The following is a 21,633-nucleotide window of genomic DNA, read 5'->3' on the forward strand; positions in this document are numbered from 1 at the left end:
AAAATATATACAAATATTTGTATAAATACCAGTTTTTTTGCTCTTTACGTAATTTAATGTTTTTTCATGCTGAAGTTTATTCAAAGATATTTGATTATTACGGCAAGTCCGATTTCTAGCCACGATTTCTACTAAGCTTTAAACTTTTGATTTTATTTTTTTAAGTTTTCTGAATTGTTGTAATCCCTTGTTAAAATATATACAAATATTTTTGTAATTACCAATTTATTTGCTCTTTACACAATTAAATCTCTTTTCATACTGATTCTAAGATATTTGATTATTACAGCTTGTCCGACTTCTAAAACCAGTTTCTACTAAGCTTTAAACTTTTGGTTTTAGTTTTTAAGGTTTGTGAATTGTTGTAATCCCTTGTTAAAATATATAGGGAAAGTGTTGTACCTCTGAACTGCATGTACCTTTGACCACCTTGTCTTGCGCTGCCATCCTGCACATATATTCGCAGTTAAACTTGCCGTTGCATACATCTGTACTAGAAAGCCCTGATATGTATTATGAAAGTCAACACGTAATTGCAGATTTTTCAAGAAATTTGTATCCCTTTCCATCTCTAAAAGTAAGTATTTTCATATTTTTTATTAGACTCTCTTTTATATTAATTTTGATTTACTTTTCACTGTTTTATATTACAGTTACATCTTTGGAGTAAATAAATAGCATAGTATTTCAATCTGAAATTCATAACCTATAACTGAATGAAAATATTTTATAAATAATGGCGGGTATGTTGTACCTTTGACCGCAATAAATATTGTACCTTTGACCGGTCAATGGTACAATATATTATTATACGATAGAAAAAAAGTGTTAGTAATTAAATAAAAACTATCGATTATTTAGCATCATTTACATGATTTATATTCCCTGAGACTTAAATTGAGAAACTTGCAGGTTTTGTTCGTCCTTTTTTTGGATTTTTCTTATCCTAGGCTATTTAATTCATCAGCAAGTCAACTCACAATGTGTTTTTTCGAAGGGGAATTTTTCACCAGCAATGTTTATATTGGTTATAGATTTATGACAATGGTATAACTTAATAGTAATAATTTTATAATGGTTTGCTGAAGCACGACTGATGGTTCATCAACTTGCAGTAATTTTCTATTGGATCTTAAAAACACGCTATAACTACTGCTTTCGGTCTTCAAAATAATTTTGAATTGGCTTCATTTAGGTTTGGAATGCATCCCAATTTCCCTTTCTCCTTTTTTTTGAGTAGACTAGATAACCTTGCAACAAATCGGCAAGGATATTTAGCTAAGACGCAGAGAAATCTCTATAAGAAAGCCGGAAGGGGTAAATCAAAAAATTTGAATCGAAGAAGTGTAGGTGTTTTAATACCAATTTATTACTTTTATTCACTCAAATGTCTCTACATGATTCATTTCAGGATTCATTTCAATGATTCATGAAATGAATCATTTCATGATTCATTTTACCCTATTCATTTTAGGGAATATGCCGAGGAGTTAAAAAGGAAAAACACGACCTACCTTCAACAAGTAAGACATGCAGAGAGCTGTCCAACAAATTTTGGGGAAAGAAATGAGTTTTGCTGAAGCTGCGAGACATTTCAACTTGAAAAAGCCCTTACTGATATTTCATTTGAAAAGGTTTCGTTCAGCTGGTGAAAACAAAATCGCTTATGAACGAAACCTTAATGTAAAACAGGTTTTCAGTCATGAAGAAGAAAAATTACTTGTGAGTTATGTCAAGGAAGCAGCCATGATGCAGTATGGTCTTTCTTTGAAAATTGTCAGGCTGTTAGCTTACCAGTATGCGATCGCCAATGCTAAAAATTATCCCCCATCATGGAATGAGAATAAAATGGCTGGTAAACAATGGTTAATGGATTTCAAAGAAAAATTCTCCAAAGAACTCTCACTAAGAAAACCAGAGCCAACTAGTCTGGCCAGGTCGACAACTTTCAACAAAGAAACTGTGAAGCTTGTCTTTAATAATTACAAGAATGTTCTGAACCGCGATGTTTTCAGCCCTCTGATATTTGGAATGTTGGATCAGAAGGGTTTGTCAACGGTTCACACACCACCCAAGATATTGTCCCCTAAGGTGGTAAAACAAATTGCAAGTATTACGTCTGGTGAAAGAGGCGCTAATATTACGATGATAGCCGCCATAAATGCATCTGATATAAGCATTCCACCTATGTTAATATTTCCCAGGGTCAATTTTAAAGACTTTATGCTGATAGGTGCACCACCAGGTACTATTGGAGCAGCAAATCAGTCAGGGAGGTTCAATGAAAATTTATTCATGGAGTTTATGAAACGCTTTATTAAGCACGTCAAGCCAACTGCTGCTACACCAGTGATTCTTCTGATGGACAACCACGAGAGTCATGTGACCATACCAGTGATCACTTTGGCAAAATCTTTTGAGATACATTTATTAACATTTCATCCCCACACCAGTCACAAAATGCAGCCCCTAGACAGGTCTGTTTTTGAACCTTTCAAGACCTTTTATAACGAAGCAGCAAATGATTGGATATTGACACCTGGTAATTGCACCTGTCTGCTACCCAGGATATGAGCATAGTACGAACGAGGAATGTACGTTTAGAGTGCGAATTTGCCAATGCTTTGACTGAGAGTATCATGCTAATATCATTGAGTCAATTTGAAACCTATTGGGAAATCACACCCGACGACAGTATTCTACTAGACCTAGCACCATGAACACAAACCAAATAATCAGCGTATTTAATATGGATTTATATATGTCTCAGTACAAGTCCTATTGCATACCATCGGACTTCATTGAACAAATTCCAAGTGTTAACAATACACTAATCATTGTTAATAGCAGTCCATCAACTTTGAAGACAGTTCATTGGCTATGCATCTTTCAAACAGCGCAGAATATTGAATTTTTTGATTCTCTTGGCCTATCATATAAATTCTACACTCCATACATCAGCAACTTTCTTGAGAGCAGTGGGTAAACTATTATTCAAAATCAAAGGAGAGTACAGGATTTAACGACTAAGACATGCGGCTTTCATGCACTACTCTTTTTCATGTACATATGTCGTGGCTATACCTACAAGCCGTTTCTAAACATTTACGTTGATTTTTCTGGGTTGAACGACTTTCTAGTGGAAAATATACTTTCAAGTTTGTTTAATATTGATTTTAGTGCCCTACGAATAAAATGTTCTAAAAATGTATGTGAAATTGAATATCAATAAAAATAATGTATATACATGATAAAAACAACTTTTCTACTCTTTAGATTTCACCTTCTACTACGTATAGGTATTTGTCGAGAATAACTAATGCAGGTAGATTATCTGAATTCACAGTATACTGATCCTTATGTGCAGCAATGTCAGGGTCACATTTGCTACAGTAGAGTGTAACTTCACTCTTATCATATCTCTTTCTATAGTCAATGATACTATTCTCATTCATTTTGTAAAATTCGCATGTTTCAATTTGCTTATTTGAACCAATATCACATACAGTGTCCTCAAGTGGCGAATCACATTCCGTAACAGCCAAATAAAAATCAGTGGGATTATAATCAGAGTAGCTATTGCCTTCACAACGATGACGTAGAAACCAAATTCTTTTGTTGTTCCAACAGTTGAATCGTAGACCTGGCTCTTCCTCCCAGAACAATCTAAAGCCACGACGATACCAATCTCTTAGCAATAAACTAAACTCACGTTTAGGATTCTTTCCAATCACACCAGGATACGTATTCTCCCACTTATTACATTTATCATAGTGGCAATTAGAGCATAGGTGCCGTCTTGGATGAGAGTCACACATCCCTTCAAGACAGGAATTACAACCTTTAATTTGTGCAGCATATCCTCTATGTAATTTACACGGGTTGTATAATCTGCACTTTTCATCATACTAATCAATCATTGTACAATTCTCACATGATGACCAACTGCCCAGTGTATACATGCATAGCGGACATGTATAGAACATTTTTCATGTGTTGACACTCTCACCGCCAAAATGAAACTGAGCTACAATCAACGAATTGAATGGGGTAGAGAGAGAGGAGTAAATCATCCTTGAACAGCATCCTTCTCGCGAAAAAAGTCTTAAATTTCTAAGCTAGTGTGCGTGTTTAAAAGCAAATCCACAATATCATTTTGTCCTGTCGTGATTAATATGTCAATAAATCATGTAAATGCCTTTGGACCACGACATATAAGCTTCATGCAATAGTCTAATGGCAGAGAATCAGTTTTCATTAAATAGGTAAGCATTCCCTGAGAAAATATCTTCCTTTGAATAGATAACTCCAGAAAATCATCATCTAGAATCATTTGTTTTTCCCTAAACACAAGATTGCCCATGATTCGCTCCTTCTCAAATCTATCCATTTTTTAGAGTCCTAACACTCTCACAACCAACTTCAGACTAACCAGGATTCTTTTTTTTACTCTAAAAAAAATATACGCTAACCTACTATAGAAATAAAAATATCTTCGATTTTGAAACAATTTTATTGAGTAAAATTACAACAATTATAATCACTGATTCAGTTTATTTTTCTCAATATATTTCACTAGTGCATCTAATGCAGCTTGAAGTCTTTTTATATGCAAAATGTTCAGTTTCGCAGCAAAGCATAATTGCTACTCCAATTTAAATTTGCTCAATGATATCACGTATCTAGCATGTATATCGTCCCATTCAAGGCTTAGTCTACATCCTCGTGTAATTTCAACAGCCATATTTGGTACTCTCACCCTTGTATCATTGCTGCTACCTTCTCCACCATCAAGCCCTAACATTGTAAATGTGCCTCTCATTTTCTTTACTAATATCTTCTCAAATAAACTATTTTGTCTCTAAATTCAATTCTCTTTCTAATATGAAGTACAATGAAAATCACTCCTTATATTTGAAACCAATTACTAATCAAGTTATCATGTATTGAGTACCCTCTGCTCTCTCTGATTGGCCTCGTAAAAATGGGTGTTGCCTCAGAAACCCGTCTGGTAACTCATTTATCGCTCCTAGTAATAGGTGACGGTCCTTGGTAAGGCTTATTACGCAATCACCCGTGATGTTGCACTGTATATGGTGTATATGGAGTAAATTACCCCTGAAATATCCCCTGAAACCTTTATATAGATCACTACTTATATATATATACATACATATATATATTATTTAGGAAATCTTACTTTATTTTAAAAAGAAAATACACTAAATGTACTCTTTATCTCAAATCATGGTTATGCAAAAGTTAATTTCTAATATAAAAAATGTGACTTAATTGAGCGGATACCCCCTCATGTTTAGGATAACTATGGGTGTGGTATTATAGATGAAAATAAAAAGAAATAATTTTTTCTGATGAATGTAAAGAGCGACATTGGAAGATGGAACCAAGAAAACTGTCCTATTTAAGATGGGGGCTGACCCCGCGGTTTCCCCTTAAGTTTGACTTATTTCCCCATTGCTTCAGAAGCCAATGTTCCATTATGAAGAAAATGGGAATGAAATAAAAAGTAATTTCTTCAGCACCTCTAACCTGTTTTTAACAATAAAATTATCTGTTCCAAATTTTGATAGGCAATTGGAAAATAATGCACCTTCAACTACCAACTGGCTATATTTGTCACACCAAAAAATGCTTTCAGTAAAGCACTAGTAAACTTTTAGCGTAAAAAGGGGGTTTGAGGAGCAGCTCCTTTCGCATACAGGATAATTTCTGTTAGTTATAAGTCTTAGAATTCACATTTTTGCTTTCATTTGAAAAAAGTTCTTTTTTTATTTAATAAGATTAAGGCATTGACGACTAATGTTATATAGTAAACAATATGACAATTAGTTTAAACAATAATTGGAGCGTTCAGTTTAAAGAGCTTTTGTGCGCAGTCAAAATTTCCGTTAACCCAATGTGCGACCGAGCTATCTGTATTTTCTCTCTCATTAAAGCATCTAAAACAACTTTGATACTGAAGATTATATTATAACATAAAGAAAATCTAACAAAATGAAACAGTTTAGCTCAGAACTTTGGCGCTTGTGGCGATCCAATCAAGATAGGAGGTTACACGGGTGAAAGCATCTGGGTATCCTTCTTCGCAACCTGCTGCAGCACCAAAAGAGGTGATACCCAAGGTCTTGTAGGTTCCATCGGCATTAAGGTGATTCAAGGGTCCACCTGAGTCACCCTAAAAGATAAAACATATGATGATTGTTTAACACAATATTTTGGACAGAAGACTTTACTAAATATAGAAGAAACTGGTTTCCTACTACTGAAACGCAGAGTAGAAATTAAATTAAAAAAATAAACTTTTAGAGGCTCCCATTTTCATCCTCACTTGTAAAAAAATCTTAGAATTCCAAATTGTTTAATCTAAAATAATTTTATGACGGGTAACTTTATGACAGACCTATGGGCCCCATCTAAACAACATACAGCCTTATGAAAAGAAGGAGGTGCATTGCTTGAATCGAAGTTTTTTTGTATTTTTTAAAGTACTTTTCAGATTATTCTTTCCCTCTCAAGCTTCACTGAATAGTATTTGTCTTTTAGTTTCAGTACCTTTGGTTTTACTAAGAGGTGTATTCACTGTTGTTGAACTAAAGCATTATTAAATTTAAAATATTACCTATTGTGCTTGGTTATCCACAATCTAAACATATATTCTTTTATTTACAAATATATTTCTACTTTATGTTCTGCTTTTATTGCTATTCTTTTTTGTTTTTTGCTCTGCTAAATTGTTCACATTCATAATTATTTTTGTTCTCCTTTTATTGTGCCAAGGGTTTATTGGACCTTCTGGAAAAGCTAGAACTTTCAATTTTTTCAACACTGTTTTGAAAGCTAGAACTCTAGGAATTACGGTTCAAGACTGTTTATCACAATACACTCAAGGAGTGCCCTTTGCTGAGGTATAAAATAGCCAAGAAACTGACTAGCTTTGTGCTCCTGTGTTAGCTTCTTGTGACCTTGTGCAAGGATGAGTTGTTTTTTCTTGTTTCATTGCTGAAACATTTTTCTTAATTCTTATTTAGTATTTAACAAGTTTTAAGAGCATGGTTGAGTTTTTTTAGTTTTTTATTCATTAGTTTGTACAAAATTACAATAATTATGTTTGTATTTTGATCTAGATCTATTGTTGGCTTATCTTCTAACAGCAGCTAGTAATGACCAAGTCTTTTATGTTATCTATAGAAGTATATTAATCTTTGGGATAGTTGTTGCTTTCACATTTCTGCATATTATTTTATACTTGTCTAGGCTTAGCTTTTCTAGCTGGCCCCTCACTAGCCCCTGTCAAATATACATGTATGTATATGAAATGATAAATTGCCAAGGATGATAGATCTTAAGATTTATTGCATACATTTTTCAGCTACGAACTATTTTTTTATTAATAGTTTCTTTATTAATATTATTTATAATAGTATTTATAATATATTTTATAATATATTTGTAGTATTTATAATATATTTTATAATATATATTTATAATAGTATTTTTATAATATTAATAGTATTTTTTTACTAATAAATTGGATTATTTAAGGACCTGTCCCAATTTGTGTTCTTCATAAAAAAAAAACTGTTTTTCGTTTTCAAAAGAGGGCATTCTTTATCGTAAGCCTTTCACTAAGTCTAGGCCTAGCTTTTCTAGATGGCCTCTCACTAGCCCCTATCAAATATAAATGTATGTATATGAAATGATTAATGCTTAAACTTGTAATAGTTCATTTCTTTTAACTTTAGTAATCTACCAAAGCTCAGCTCAACTTGCAGCGTGGATACAAGGTTACCGTGAATACAGACATACTTAAAATAAAAACATTTGAATTTGAAAATGTCATATGGAAATATTTACTTCTCGTACATGTTTTAAATCCAACAAACTTAAGAAAAAAAAACATCGTTTATGATTCCGATTCATTGAAAATTGCAAAAATATTTTTGAAATTCGAAAAATGTGTGCCTACCCACCATCTAGGGCTATGATAAAACTATGATTGAATTAACTAGGGCACATTTCGCGGATAAAGGATGACAGATTGCTAAAGATTACTTTTTTTTGGGCAGCCACTTGGAGCCAAATAAGAGGCAGGTCGTCCCCGAGTGGGCTAAGAACAGGTCAAAGTTAAGGATATAAAGAAAATCGTAATCTCATGGGAGGGTTAAAGAGTGAAGCTCTGAATAAATTGACGTGGAGGAGGAGCTTGTGCAGCTGTGTTAGCCCCAGGCATCTTAGTGCTGCTGTAAGTTTCTGGTAGTAGGCTAGTAGCACTATGTTTAATATAAATTATCATGACATTTTTATTTATTTTGTGATTTACTAGATCCAAATTTATTGCATATATTTTCAGCTAAAAACTATGTTTTTATTAATAGTTCCTTATTGGATTATTGAAGGACATGTTCCAATTTGTGTTCTTCGTAAAAATTGTTTGTCGTTTGCAAAAGAGAACATTTTTATCGCAAGCCTTTCTCTAAGAAATCGATCTATAAATTGTAGTAAGTCCTCCACCTCCGAGCCGACTAAAAAATAAATGAAAACGCACACACACAACCGAACATCTCTATTTTGCCAGAGCTGTAGATGGGAGTCAAAGATATCATTGCACCAGAATCATTAAGCAAATCACAAGTAAAAATGGCTGCCTAATATAAACAGGTCTAGGTTTCCATATTTTTAGACTCAAGGGATCCACCCTTGGCCAACCTGCTTTTGCCCGTACATTTTTACTCAAATTTACTTACATTACAGGTGCCTTTTCCTCCGGCACTGTCGATGCAAATCTGTTTCTCAGTGACAATGCCGTAGACAGCATCGCAAATAGCGTTGCTCATAACTGGTACATCGACTTGGCGAAGAACTGGGGAGATGCTGTTGGTGCTGTCTGATGGACGGCCCCATCCAGTTGGAGTGACAATTTCACCAAGGAAATCATTTGCAACATCATCAGCGCTTGGCAAGCAAACTGGGCTGATTGTGTCTAAGTTAAAAATCAATTTTCAAACGAATGATAAAAGACTAAGAAGAATTTGAAAAAAATAACAAATTTTGAATTGTCAAATGATTTCTATGCTCTGTGGTAAATTGAGGAATATTAAATAGCAGTAAAAAAATATGATATGGGAAAATGAGATTAAATAGGAAAGAATTTAGCCACAGAAAAAAAGTTAAATCAAAACTATTTAAAATGTAAAATAAATAAGAAAACTATTATTTTTTTCTTATAGGTAAGTTAATGGAAAACGAGGAGTTAATGCAGCAACTTCGAATTTAACATTAGCCAACATTAGCATTTATTCCATAATTTGACTCTCAGGTGGGGTCAAAACCAGGTTGAAAAATTTAAAGGAGAGAAAAATGAGGACAGCAAGGGGAAAGGGTCCTACTTGAGGACACATGGATTAGTGGAAAATGCCAAGAGAAGAAAAATTTAGAATACAATCATTGGGCGTTCAAAATCATCAGATTTTTTCAAAATTATTATTTCAAATTTTGTCAAAATGTCTAGTAAACAGACGAAAAGCAATTGATTAATTAAGACAAAAATTTGTGAAGTTTTGTTTCATTATTATTGTTTTAAGTTAAAATTTTTTAACTGTTTATAGAGTAGAAAAAAGCTCGAACAAGTTGAGTTAAAGAGATAAAAAAAGTGTTATTCATGATTTTCAAACCTTTAATTAATTTAACCAATTATTCTTCTAGTGCTATCTATTAATTAATTTTACTATGTACACGCTTTACGGCATCTGGTAGCCTTAAAAGCCTGATTTTAGCAGCTACACGAAAGATAACTTACTGATTTTAAAAGATTTATACCCAACTTCAAAATGAATTGGTTATCTATTGATACAGAAGGGAATCCTTTTACATAAATACATTCTAAGACCACACTGGCTATACATGACAAATGAAACTAAGAGAGGAAAGAAAATAACAAAATGAAAAATAAAATCAAAAAAGGTGAAAAAACGAGGATTTTGTCAGCCAGTGGCGAAACATGAAGAAGATTCGCCACTGGCTGACAAAATCCTCATTTTCTCACCTTTTTTTATTTTATTTTTCATTTTGTTATTATCTTTCCTCTCTTAGTTTCATTTGTCAATCCTTTTACAAATAGGATTATTGAAACTTAGCTTTAATAGCTATCAAATTTTTACTTCGGAAAGTATGGATATAAAATGTTTCATAAGAAGTTCAAAATTGGAAAAAAAAACTCGAAAATTGGAAACAAAGTCTCTGAAAAATTCAAAACTACTATTTAGCTTACCAGTAAAGGTTATTGGCTCTGGAAGTCTGATTACAGCAATGTCATTAGCAATAGTGAAGGCATTGTACCTCTCGTGCTGAGTGAAGTCACTTGAACGCACTTCGACACGACCAGCCTCGTTACCATTATTTATTTCATGGCCTCCAAGAACAACACGGAAGAAAGAAGCACTAAAAGCAAATTATAAAAATTTGAGTTTTGGGAGTTAGGGAGTTTTGAGGAAGTTAGGGATTTGAGGAAGTACTTAGAAAAATTCCCTATCTTTAGCACTGCATACAAAGCCCTAACTCTGGGCATTAAAACTAAAGCAATTATTGTAATTGGTAATATTTGTGGATTGTGGATTACGTTAATGAACACTTTTAATTGTCATTATCTTCACATAGATTTGTCTCTCCCGCGACTGTTGCTACTAGACAAAATTAGAAAAAATAGTTTACATGGTTATTGTTGTGTACAGAAAGAAAGCGCCAGAAAAATTGCCTAGTTCTCCTATAAATGTTGAATTTTTGAACACAATAAATTGCCTGACAAAACAAACAAAATTGCTCAAGAGCGAAAAAAAGGGAAAGATCAAGAGTGAAAAAAGTAACAAATTTGATTTTAATAACACACGACAGGTGCTAATTGAACATTAATCAGTGTTCATTTCCATTTTACAAGGTTTTCAATAAAATTTCAGGCGCATTGCAATTCTACCTATCAATTAGGAAATTCAGAAAGTCACTTCATATATAATTATATACGAATAAGCAAAAATGTCTGAAATAAATTTTACCTTTGATTTGTTTTTTCATAATTGCAATGAATGGCATCACTCAGTTTACCAATATAAAAAATCCTTCCCTAAAGAACCCTTATCTACTGTATAGAAGTTAGAAGCCTGTAACTTGTGGAACTTAGAACCTGTAGTTAAAAATATATATCACTAAAGCCGCAGCTAGAGGTTGGAGGTGTGGAAACATAAAACAAAGGATGGTCTGGAAAAAATAAGTGATGCTCGATTACTAAAAGAAGGGAAATTTTAAGGAAATGTACAAAAATCATAAATAGTAATTACTTACTCGTCAGTACAATGAGCAGCGGTAAGAATAACAGTGTCAGAAATCAAAGAGCCACCGCAGAAGTAAAGACCATCAATAAAGAGACCGACTTGCCATGGCCATGCATTGGGGACTGCTTCCTCGCCACCAACGATTCTGTTGTTAACTCTGTTTCCATTGCCACAAGCAGCTGAAATTCAAGTTTTTGGTCACAAGTCTAAGAAATAGTCTTCAGTAGATTAATGGTGAACCCGATCCATTTCCCAATTTCAATCCTTAGAGATCTAAGCTATGATCTGCGATCTATTCCAGGTTTTGAAACTATATTTCACAATATTTCTAATAACTTCAATCAGGAGCTTTGGACGTGTATTCAATAGCATAACGACAGGATTGGCTTAAAAAACGAATTAACAATAAATCATAACTAAGATTGAAATCAGTTTTATTCCTAATATATTAATTACTAAAATATACTAAAGCAGTTAAACATTGTATTTGTACCACATTTTTAATGTGGTACAAATACAATACCACGTTTTGTGTGGTACAATACCACGTTTGTTTTAACCTAAACATGCTAACACATAAAGTGCCATTGAATTTGAAAAATATTCAGGCATTTACTACTACTACGAACAATTCACTGGAACACCAAGCCATCTGAGGCAAACACAGCTTCTAACCCCCCGCCTCCACACCAGCCTACTCAAAGCTTTACTTTTAGTCCTCTTGCGTAAACTCTCAATTTTTTTTGAATCTTTCCTTTAAACTTCCTTTATAACTTTCCACCCATTTGAGGCCGACTTGATTTTTGTTTGGCCCTAGATGGATGGCCAACAATCACAAACTTTGGCAATCTGTCATCCATCATCCGTGAAACGTTCTCTTCATCATTTAAAGCTCTATTTTATTATAGCCATGGAAAGCAAGTATCCAACAACATTTTTTGTGCAGCTTTTTCGGAGAGCAGGAAACTATGATCCAGCTACATTTTTTGTGCCCCTTATTCAACAATTAGGCATGAAACAACTAATTAATCATTTATTTTATTCTTTATTCCTTCGTTATTCCTTCCTATTTTATTCCTTCGTTAGCAGTTTATTCCTATTTCAAGAATTTTTCTAATATTTTCCTGATATTAGGGTTAGGGGGTTTGAATCCTCCCCCTCTCTCAAATGTCTGTCCGACTCGTAAACACGTAATAAAAATGCATAAAAACACATCAGTGGATAAAAACACAACAACTGATTAATCATTTATTTGTTTTTTATTCACTCTTTAGCAGTTGTTTTTAATAAGATTTGAAGCAGTAAATAAATACTAGCACTAGAAAATTATTTGTAACCGATTCAGAGCCAAGTCTGAGAATATACCCTGATGAAATATGTCTCCAAAAATTTTAAGCCATTTGAAATTCCTTTTAATACGAAGAAAGCCAAACTAATATTATTAACAAGAAATGGCAGACTAAAAATCTTGGAAAGATATAATAATCATTCTCACGCATACTGAATTTGATTCAAATTCCTTCTCTAGAGCGGAACACCGCAGCCTCGGCTTCAAATTCAACTGAGACAAAAGCCTGCATTCGTCTGTTTTGAAAAATAATAAGACCAGTAAATGTTTACATTCGCTTGAGTTGACGCAAAAAAGTATATTAAAAGATTTTCCACACATACAAAATTTTATTCAAGTTTTGGATGATGGTTAGCTAGCGAATGTGCCTGTCCTCCACAGCTTAACACAAATTCTTGCTGGATAGGAACAGGACCAGCCAACAAGCTCCTCTTAAGAAGAGAAACTTTGCTTTAATTTTTAAGCGTTTGCAAGCAAGATAAAAGGTTCATTCTCTGTAACCTGGCAATTGGCAATTTACAGTTGAAATCTGTAGAGTTACTGACGGTTAAATAGTCATATACTAGCCTGCGTACAAAAGTCTTTTGAAAAGATTAAACTTTGATTTGCTTGAATTTTAAGTGAATGTAGGCTAAATCAAAATATTATTCCCTGCAGCTAGTCCCCGAAGCCGCGCCACGCCCACATGACGGCGGCGAATGTGTGGTTTAGTATCGGCGGCGGCACGCCGCCACGTGGGTAAAAAATTTGTTGGGGGGGCGCCCCTTTTTCTTTTTTAAAAAAAAAAAAAAAATTCAAATTCACCAAGCACGTTCAACCTCGAATTCAGTAAGGATTTTTAAATAGTTGGCTAAAAACAAACAAGAACAATATGACAAAACAGGAATTTGTTGGGCCGTGCGGAAAGTGTTTATGTTCACCGTCGATCAGACCAAGTAGAATTCTCATGTTTAGCCACTAGACCCAGGGAAACCTATGTTGTGTTTATGTTTAACATCGCATTGTTCCTAAAAAATCTCGTGTTTATTCATTTCCTTCTTGTTAATGATTTGGGCTAATGTGTGTATAACTTTCAAAGTTTGAAGTTCAAACATCTCTTGTTCATCAAATACATACGAAAAGGAAGTGAAAAAAACAAATAACATCATCGAAAAAACATTGTATACAAGTCAGATTCCATGGCTTAACAACACCAACAATTTAAAATCAGCGGTTACATCACTTCAGTTACAATTGATGTAACAAAAGTGAGTTTGTTCACTCTGCCTGGAGCCATTGATCTTTTTGCAGTCACTATCAGTCCTGTCGTACTAAAAAGCCGTGTAGCCGGTACAGCCAGAACTTTACGAGCGTAAACTGCCACTCGCGGGATCTGATACTAGTATTGGACATTGGGGTCCCACAGAATGCCGCAAATGGGCTTCTTCTTTGTATCTGCTGAAATAAGTTGTTTTTATAAGGGAGAACACACTTGCACCTTTACCATAGGGGTCCTGCGCTCTACACTACAGGATGAGCTAAACTGCACCTTTACCCTCTTTTCTTATCAACACGGAATAACCCTCCAAAATTCTTTTCTGAAAGAAGTTGTCAAGTTATGACGTTTCAAGTCAAAGTTTAAGGCTGCTTCAACTTCAGTGTGCTCTGCTAAGTGTGCAAAAAAAAATGTAATTCATTTCAATAGATATATTTCTGTACTAGCTCTAGATAATATACCAAGCGGGAAACTACCACAAATCAGCATCGATAAATAAATGAAACCCAAAACGAACAGAAATTACAATAAATAACCGAGTCAAACTCACAGAAATTAACATAAGAAATTAACGAGCAGAAATTAACATAAGTTGGGCTCAAAACCCCTATGGCTTTCCAAGGCGAGAACATGATTTGCACTTTACTTAAAACAAAAAAGAAATGTTTGTACTTTTATAGCTTTAATGTATCAGATCATATTAACATTTTGATTAAAAAATATCAGTGTATATTTATTAAACTGACAATGCAAATTCATCTGTATTTTTTTTCAGTAAAGTGCAAATTATGTTTTGGCATTGGGAAGGCAAGAGGGTTTTGAGCCCAACTTATGTTGATTTCTGCTCCTTTTGAGTTTAACTCGGTTATTTATTGTAATTTCTATTCGTTTTGGGTTTTATTTATTTATTGATGCTGATTTGTGGTAGTTTCACGCTTGGTAGATTAATTGATTTTAATTTTGCTCATTTTTTTGTTTAATGAAGTTCTTTACTTTTCTTTGAAAAGCTTATTTTATGGAAACAGTTTTTTTAATTAATTTCTGTTTGTTTTATATTGACATAGTCTTTTCAGGGAAAAAGAAAATAATACTTTAAATCTTTTCTTTTTTTAAGAATTTATAGTTTGGCCTGCTATTTGTATGCTGGAAAAAAAATTTCAGCAATTTTTAACAACATAGACCCTTTTAAAAATCTGGACTCAAATAGTAGTGTTTAATTTAGTTTCATAACTCCTCTAGTTGATCTGAAATGGAAAAGTTGATAACATTCGCAAAAAAATTGTTTACTTTATTTGATAGCTTGGATACACTTACACTATTTTGATTTGGTCAAATTTTAAGAGCAGAAGAAGCCCCGAAAGTTTGAACATAATACCCTCAGTCGTTCTTGGGATACTGCTGAGATGCCTTATTGGGAATTAGCATTAACACAGTGCATTTTTATTGAATCTTAAAGCAACATTTACTTTTTAAACATAAAGGCAAATGGGAGGGGGGGCGTGGGCAGGGGGATTAGTTTCCCTTCAATCACTTTCGACTATTAAAAAGGACATCAGCCTTTTCTATTTTCAATCGAATGAGCCCTTTTCGAAGTTCCTGCGACAACTCCTTTGATACGAAGTGCCCTGGTCTAAACAACAACAACAACGAAAAAATTATACATTATACCCACATCGATCTCTACTATAAAAATGTCAAGCCTTCCAAACACTTGCGATTATTAAAAAGGGCACTAGGCTTTTCTATTTCCAGTCGAATGATCCCTTTTTGAGTTTCTACGACAGCGCTTTGTATAAACACCGTATATGCCCCCAGGGCATAAATTACAACCCTTACCCTAAGGGCTGTGAGGGTGGTTGTCATCCTCTAAGACCTAATTTCCAGAACTTTCAACTACGTTAAACAAAATGGCTATCTCAAAATTTTGATTGGATGGGTTTCGGGAAATTGTGGGCGTGGAAGGGGTGTTAGTTGCCTTCCAATTATTTTCGACTATTAAAAAGGGCACAAGCTACTCCACTCTCTAATTGATTGAGCCCTTTCGAAGTTTATACAATGATGTCATCAATATGAAGTTCCCTGGTTTAAAACGAAAAATGATAAATAAAAAAGTTTGCCAACATTATTCTTCCATACCCCCAGGTCATCAATTAAAACACTGTCCCTCCGGTTTGTAGGAGAATAACCCCCTCAAAAAACATATTTTATAACTGGTAATCAGATACTCTGAACAAAATAGCTGTCTTAAAATTTTGATTGGATGTGTTTGGGGAAATGGTGGGCGTGGAAGGGGTGTTTGCTCCCTTCCAATCCCTTTCGAATATTAAAAGGGGCACTAGCTATTCAAATTTCCAATCGAATGAGCCATATTCGAATTTTTTACGACAACTCCTTCTATACGAATTGCCCTGATACGAAATAAAAGTAAATACTACATTGCGGCAACTTTGGTATTTAATTAGCCAGCTCGTTTACACTATCTATGATGACGTCATGAGCTATCTAATACCTCTTTACCTAGCTCTTTCCATCCGAAAAATCAAATCGAAAAATGAATAGAATTTTAAAGTGGAAGGTAAAATTTTTGTTTCAAGAGAAATTTCTTCTTCTCTTCGAACTGATATACATGACGAGCAGTATTTATCTTTGAGAAACAGATTAGCCGGGATGACGGTTGAAGCCCGGATGTCGATATCGATAACCAAAAGAGACAAAAAAAAACCGGCGGCGTATTTGTGACGCCGCCGCCGACAGAATCAGCGGCGGCGTCAGCGCGCTGATGCAAGCTCGGCGGCGCGCCACCGTGTTGTTTTCGGCGGCGTGCCGCCGAATTTTTGGCGCGGCTTCGGGGTCTACCTGCAGCTTCCTCTAGTCAGATGTAGTGTTTCATGACCGCATTCAAGATAAAAATATTTTATAAATTAGTCTGGTGCTTCGCATAAAGAAAAAATTTGAAAAGAAACTTAAAACATTATTTTAATAGAAATACACATATTTTAATCAGTTGTATTTTGGTAATTTTGAAAATGTTGAGCCAAAGAAATGAGTCTGAACCAGTGATAAGTTACCATTTGTCCTACTGATAATGTTAGTAAGGCCTAGCTTTCATTTTATTGTTCTTTTGGGTAGGGCTTGTCGTGCCACTTATTGTTTTGAACTTAAACAAATCTTAATTTACTTTCATTATGCGATTATAGTTTATTAAACCCTTTCAAACTTCTAATTTAAGCAGGCTGATGAGGGAAGTTTATCCCGAGTACCGTCTTGGGATTGGTTTTAGTATTTTTGACACTTTCCCTAAATCTGTTCGAAAGCTTTACTATGTGTATTGTTAGTAATCTCAGAACACTGATTATCCCATATGAAAAATTAACATTAAATATGTGTTGGCATAAAAAGTAAAAAAATAAACACTTACCACGGAAGCTTTTGGCGTCAGATGGGATTTCGTATTTTACTTCTGGCTCTTGACGGTTAAGAAGTTGCAAGGTATGAGGGGGTACCTTGGGCGTTCTGAACTTGATCTTGCTCCAGTCAACACCGCTGTATGGGCGGTATGGAGAAGCAATTGCCTGTAACCAAGAAAATTGTTCTTTTAAGTTTCTGATTTCTTTTAATGCAGCTATGTTATTGGATGTGAAAATAGAGTGTTTTTATTCATTATTTTTAAAACAGTGAGGGCGTAACTTTAGTGGGTATTAACACAATGAATTGCAGTTTAAGAGAGTAAGATTTGTGAACATAGGATATTTGATTCAGGGGCAAATACATGCGTCCTGACAGAAAAATTACTATGCAAGAGAAATAGTACCGCAAAACCAAGCCAACCAGTAACAAAATTTCGAATGGGGAGGGAGGGGTTGACCCATAGATATTTTACATTGATGGAATTTGGGGAAAAAGCAAGAAGAGAGATTGCGCATAGAGTAATTGAAAAACAGTTTTGTAAGACGCTGCATCTCCATTTGGAATGGTCTCCCAAAGGATGTCACCCTTGAAAAGCCCCTCAGTTGATTCTTTTAAAAGGAAGTACAACTGATTCAACTTTAATGATGAAAACTAGTTAAATAATTGGCTAGTGATATATAAAGTTCTAAATTTTTATTGGCATGGCGCCATGAACTTTGGTACAAAAAAACACTGATGCAACTTATGAAAAAGTATTTTACAACACACTTTCGAAAAGGCTTTCAATTTTCTCTTGAAAGTGGAAAGGCGTAGATCTTGTAAACTTCTAAAAACTCGAAAACACGAAAGTGAATTAAGGGTTCATTTCTAATCTATTTTTAAACACAAATATCGCCTTTTAGGCCCCCCTATGACAGTTATTGTCCTCTTTACAGCCCCTGACTTGGAAAAAAAGGTATGTTCTCGTCTTGTGTATTTTCGACAATAGAATCTGACAATTTTGGTGCCTGACAACGCTAAAATAATTAAAATTTTTTTTCTTAAACCAAGAGTTTGTAACTTTTTTACCTTCGTACTTGTGTATCTAGGTAGCATTTCCTCAATAAAATATATAGATTTAGACAAACATTTTCACCCAAATCCATTTTTTATCAGTAACAGAACATTTCGTAGAACGTAAGTACGTGCACTAGATTCGAAAACGTGATAAAAAAAAAACTTGCCGCAGTAGAGGCAGGGTTGCCACCCGGTGACAAAAATATCACTAGATTTTAGTGATTTCTAGTTGATTTAGTGATTTTCTTTAATATTCTAGTGATTTATGTACCAATTTAGTGATTTTTATGTTTATGCAATATAAAAAATCACTGGAAATAGTGACATATCACTAAGGGGTGGCAACCCTGAGTAAAGGTAGTATTACTTTCTCGTAAAATAAATACAGTTATGTATTTTATGTAATTTAAGGATACTATTGGAATTAAACAGTATTTAATGGCTTTTTATTTTTTAATCGCTACAATACTGAAATCAATCAGCAACCACTATTGTACATATTTTTGCATTTAATGTAAGTTTTCTGAGGGTCTTTCTATTTTTGCCATTACATACGATAACTTAACATCGTTCATTTACTCTAATACTTTTAAATTATGATTTCAATTTTATATGATACAGGCTCTTGCTTAAAATAAAAAATGTTTTTTAATTTTACTAAAATTAAGTTACTTGCAGTATTGTTTTCAGAACTTGAGTGTCAAAACATTCAAACTTTAAGTTTTAACCTTTATAATTTTTTTAAGCCACAGTTATTGCGAACCTATTAAAAACTCAAAAATTCAAATTTTACAGTAGAAGAAAATTTATATATTTTTCCTTTTTTTATAGTTAGATGTTAAAAAGTGTTTTCTTACGGCAGCCGCAAAAACCAGAAGTAGAGAAAACTGTTTCATTGTGAAAAGATCACTACTTTTAGCTGAAAAAATTAAATTATTTATATTGATTTCCAAACTGATAACAATTGTTTTTTCAAAAACTTTACATATTAGTTTGTGTACCAACAGCTCAAAGTCAGACGTAATATTATCTTTAATTCCATAACAAAATAAATATGGGATCAACCTTTAAGCCATGTTTGTTTTCGTAAGCTGTCAAAATAGGGAATTTATAGTTCTGTTTCGATTATTTTTTAAGTAAACAAAACGTTTTTATTTAGTGTGACTTGTTTGTCCTCAACATAAACCTAAAACAATAAGAAATACTGTTTCACACTAACTGTATAAAATATTGGAAATAAGCGGGCGGTCTCACTAAACGGGGGAACCAAAGGTTCTATCTAATATCTATCTTAAAATATTTTCCGAACTACACACATAAACACTTACATATAAACACAACTAAACACACACACATTAAAAAACAAACATAAACACACACACATAAACACACACACAAAAACACACACACATAAACACACACACAAAAAAACTTACACACATAAAAACAAACACATAAACACACACACATAAACACACACACATACACACATAAACAAACAAAAACATACACAAACACACACACACAAAAACACGCACACATGAACGCACACACAAAAACACACACACACACACACACACAAACACACACATACACACACACACACACACACACACACACACACACACACACACACACACACACACACACACACACACACACACACACACGTGTGTGTGTTTATTATCTCAATTTATTATCTCAAAATTTTGATTGGATGTGTTTGGGGAAGTTGTGGGTGTGAGAGGGGGGCTAGTTACCCTGCAATAACTTTCAACTATTAAAAAGGATACTATCCTTTTCAATTTCCAATAGAATGAACCCTTTTTGAAGTTTCTACGACAACGCTTTTTATAAAAAAAACGTATATAATCCCAGGGCATAACTGACAGCCCTTCCCATGAGGACTGTGGGGGGGGGGGGTGTCATCCTCAAAGACCTAATTTCCAAAACTTTCAACGACGTTGAACAAAATGGTTATTTCAAAATTTTGATTGGATGTTTTTGGGGAAAAGGTGGGTGTGAGAGGGGGGTTAGTTGCCCTTCAATCACTTTCGACCATTTAAAAGGGCAATAGCCCTTTTAATTTCTAATCGAAGAAGTCCTTTTTCAAGTTTCTAAGACAAAGATTTCAATTAAAAACCTTATATGCCCCCAGGACATAACTTATAGCCCTTTCCCTGAAGACTGTGGGGGAGTGCCCTGCTCAAAGATATAATTTCAAGAACTTTAAACTACGTTCAACAAAATGGCTATCTCAAAATTTTAATTGGATGTTTCCTGGGAAACGGTGGGCTTAGAAGGGGTGTTAGTTGCCTTCCAATCACCTTCGACTCTTAAAAAGGTACTAACCATTTCAATTTCCAATCAAATGAGCCTTTTTTGAAGTTTCTACGACAACGCTTTCTATAAAAACCTTATATGCCCCCGGGGCATAACTTACAACCCTTTCCCTGAGGGCTGTGGGGGGGCGGGGATGTTGTAATCCTCAAAGACCTAATTTCCAGAACTTTCAACTACGTTGGACAAAATAGCTATCTTAATATTTAGATTGAATGTGTTTGGGGAAAAGATGGGCGTGAGGGGGGGGGGTTAGTTGCCGTCCAATCACGTTCGACTATGAAAAAGGTAACTAGCCATTTGAATTTCCAATCGAATAAGCCCTTTTTGAAGTTTCTACGACAAAGCTTTCTATAAAAACCTTATATGCCCCCAAGGCATAACTTATAACCATTGTCCTGAGGGCCGTGGGGAAGTTTTCTCCTCGAAAACATAATTTATATGTGGAAATCAGCTACGTTAAACAAAATGGCTATCTCAAAATTTTGATTGTATGTGTTTGGGGAAATGGTGAGGGTGGAAGGGGTGTTAGTTGCCTCTCAATCACTTTCGACTATTAAAAAGGGCACTAGCCTGTCCAATTTCCAATCGAATGAGTCTTTTTCGAAGTTTCTACGACAACTCCTTCGAAACGAAGTGCCCTGGTCTAAAGGGAAAAAAAATAATACATTTTGCCAACATCGTTCTTTACTTAGGCTGTGCTATTGCGCTGCCTATGATTACAGTTCCGCTGCAAAAGAAGAATGTCTTTCAAACATAGGAGGAAGCAAAATCCAGTTTTACAGATTTTTGGTTTCTATTGGCAAGTATCGTTCATTACTTACTGTTCGTTACAACAAAATTTTAATTCTTAGTTGAAAAAAAGTTAAATATGTATATGCTAA

At 34.2% G+C, this 21,633-nt stretch overlaps 2 protein-coding genes across 2 annotated transcripts; one reads left to right on the forward strand and one right to left on the reverse strand.

Annotated features, from left to right (window-relative positions):
- Nucleotides 1-1,530: 1,530 nt before the first annotated feature.
- Nucleotides 1,531-2,574, forward strand: LOC148953381 (uncharacterized). The gene has a single exon (XM_089087945.1). It carries the CDS (start codon nt 1,531-1,533, stop codon nt 2,572-2,574), a length of 1,044 nt encoding a protein of 347 aa, XP_088944071.1.
- A 3,396-nt stretch (nt 2,575-5,970) lies between these two features.
- Nucleotides 5,971-19,384, reverse strand: LOC148953382 (brachyurin-like). Its single transcript, XM_089088509.1, has 6 exons — nt 19,267-19,384; nt 17,364-17,517; nt 11,353-11,521; nt 10,289-10,458; nt 8,766-9,001; nt 5,971-6,196 (listed from the first exon to the last, which is right to left on the reverse strand). Exons 1-6 carry the CDS (start codon nt 19,303-19,305, stop codon nt 6,026-6,028), a joined length of 939 nt encoding a protein of 312 aa, XP_088944635.1. The 5' UTR covers nt 19,306-19,384; the 3' UTR covers nt 5,971-6,025.
- Nucleotides 19,385-21,633: the final 2,249 nt, after the last annotated feature.

This window comes from Artemia sp. Qi Xiang Cuo, chromosome 4 (assembly GCF_049724085.1).
Source record: "Artemia sp. Qi Xiang Cuo chromosome 4, ASM4972408v1, whole genome shotgun sequence".
NCBI classification, from domain to species: Eukaryota; Metazoa; Arthropoda; class Branchiopoda; order Anostraca; family Artemiidae; genus Artemia; species Artemia sp. Qi Xiang Cuo.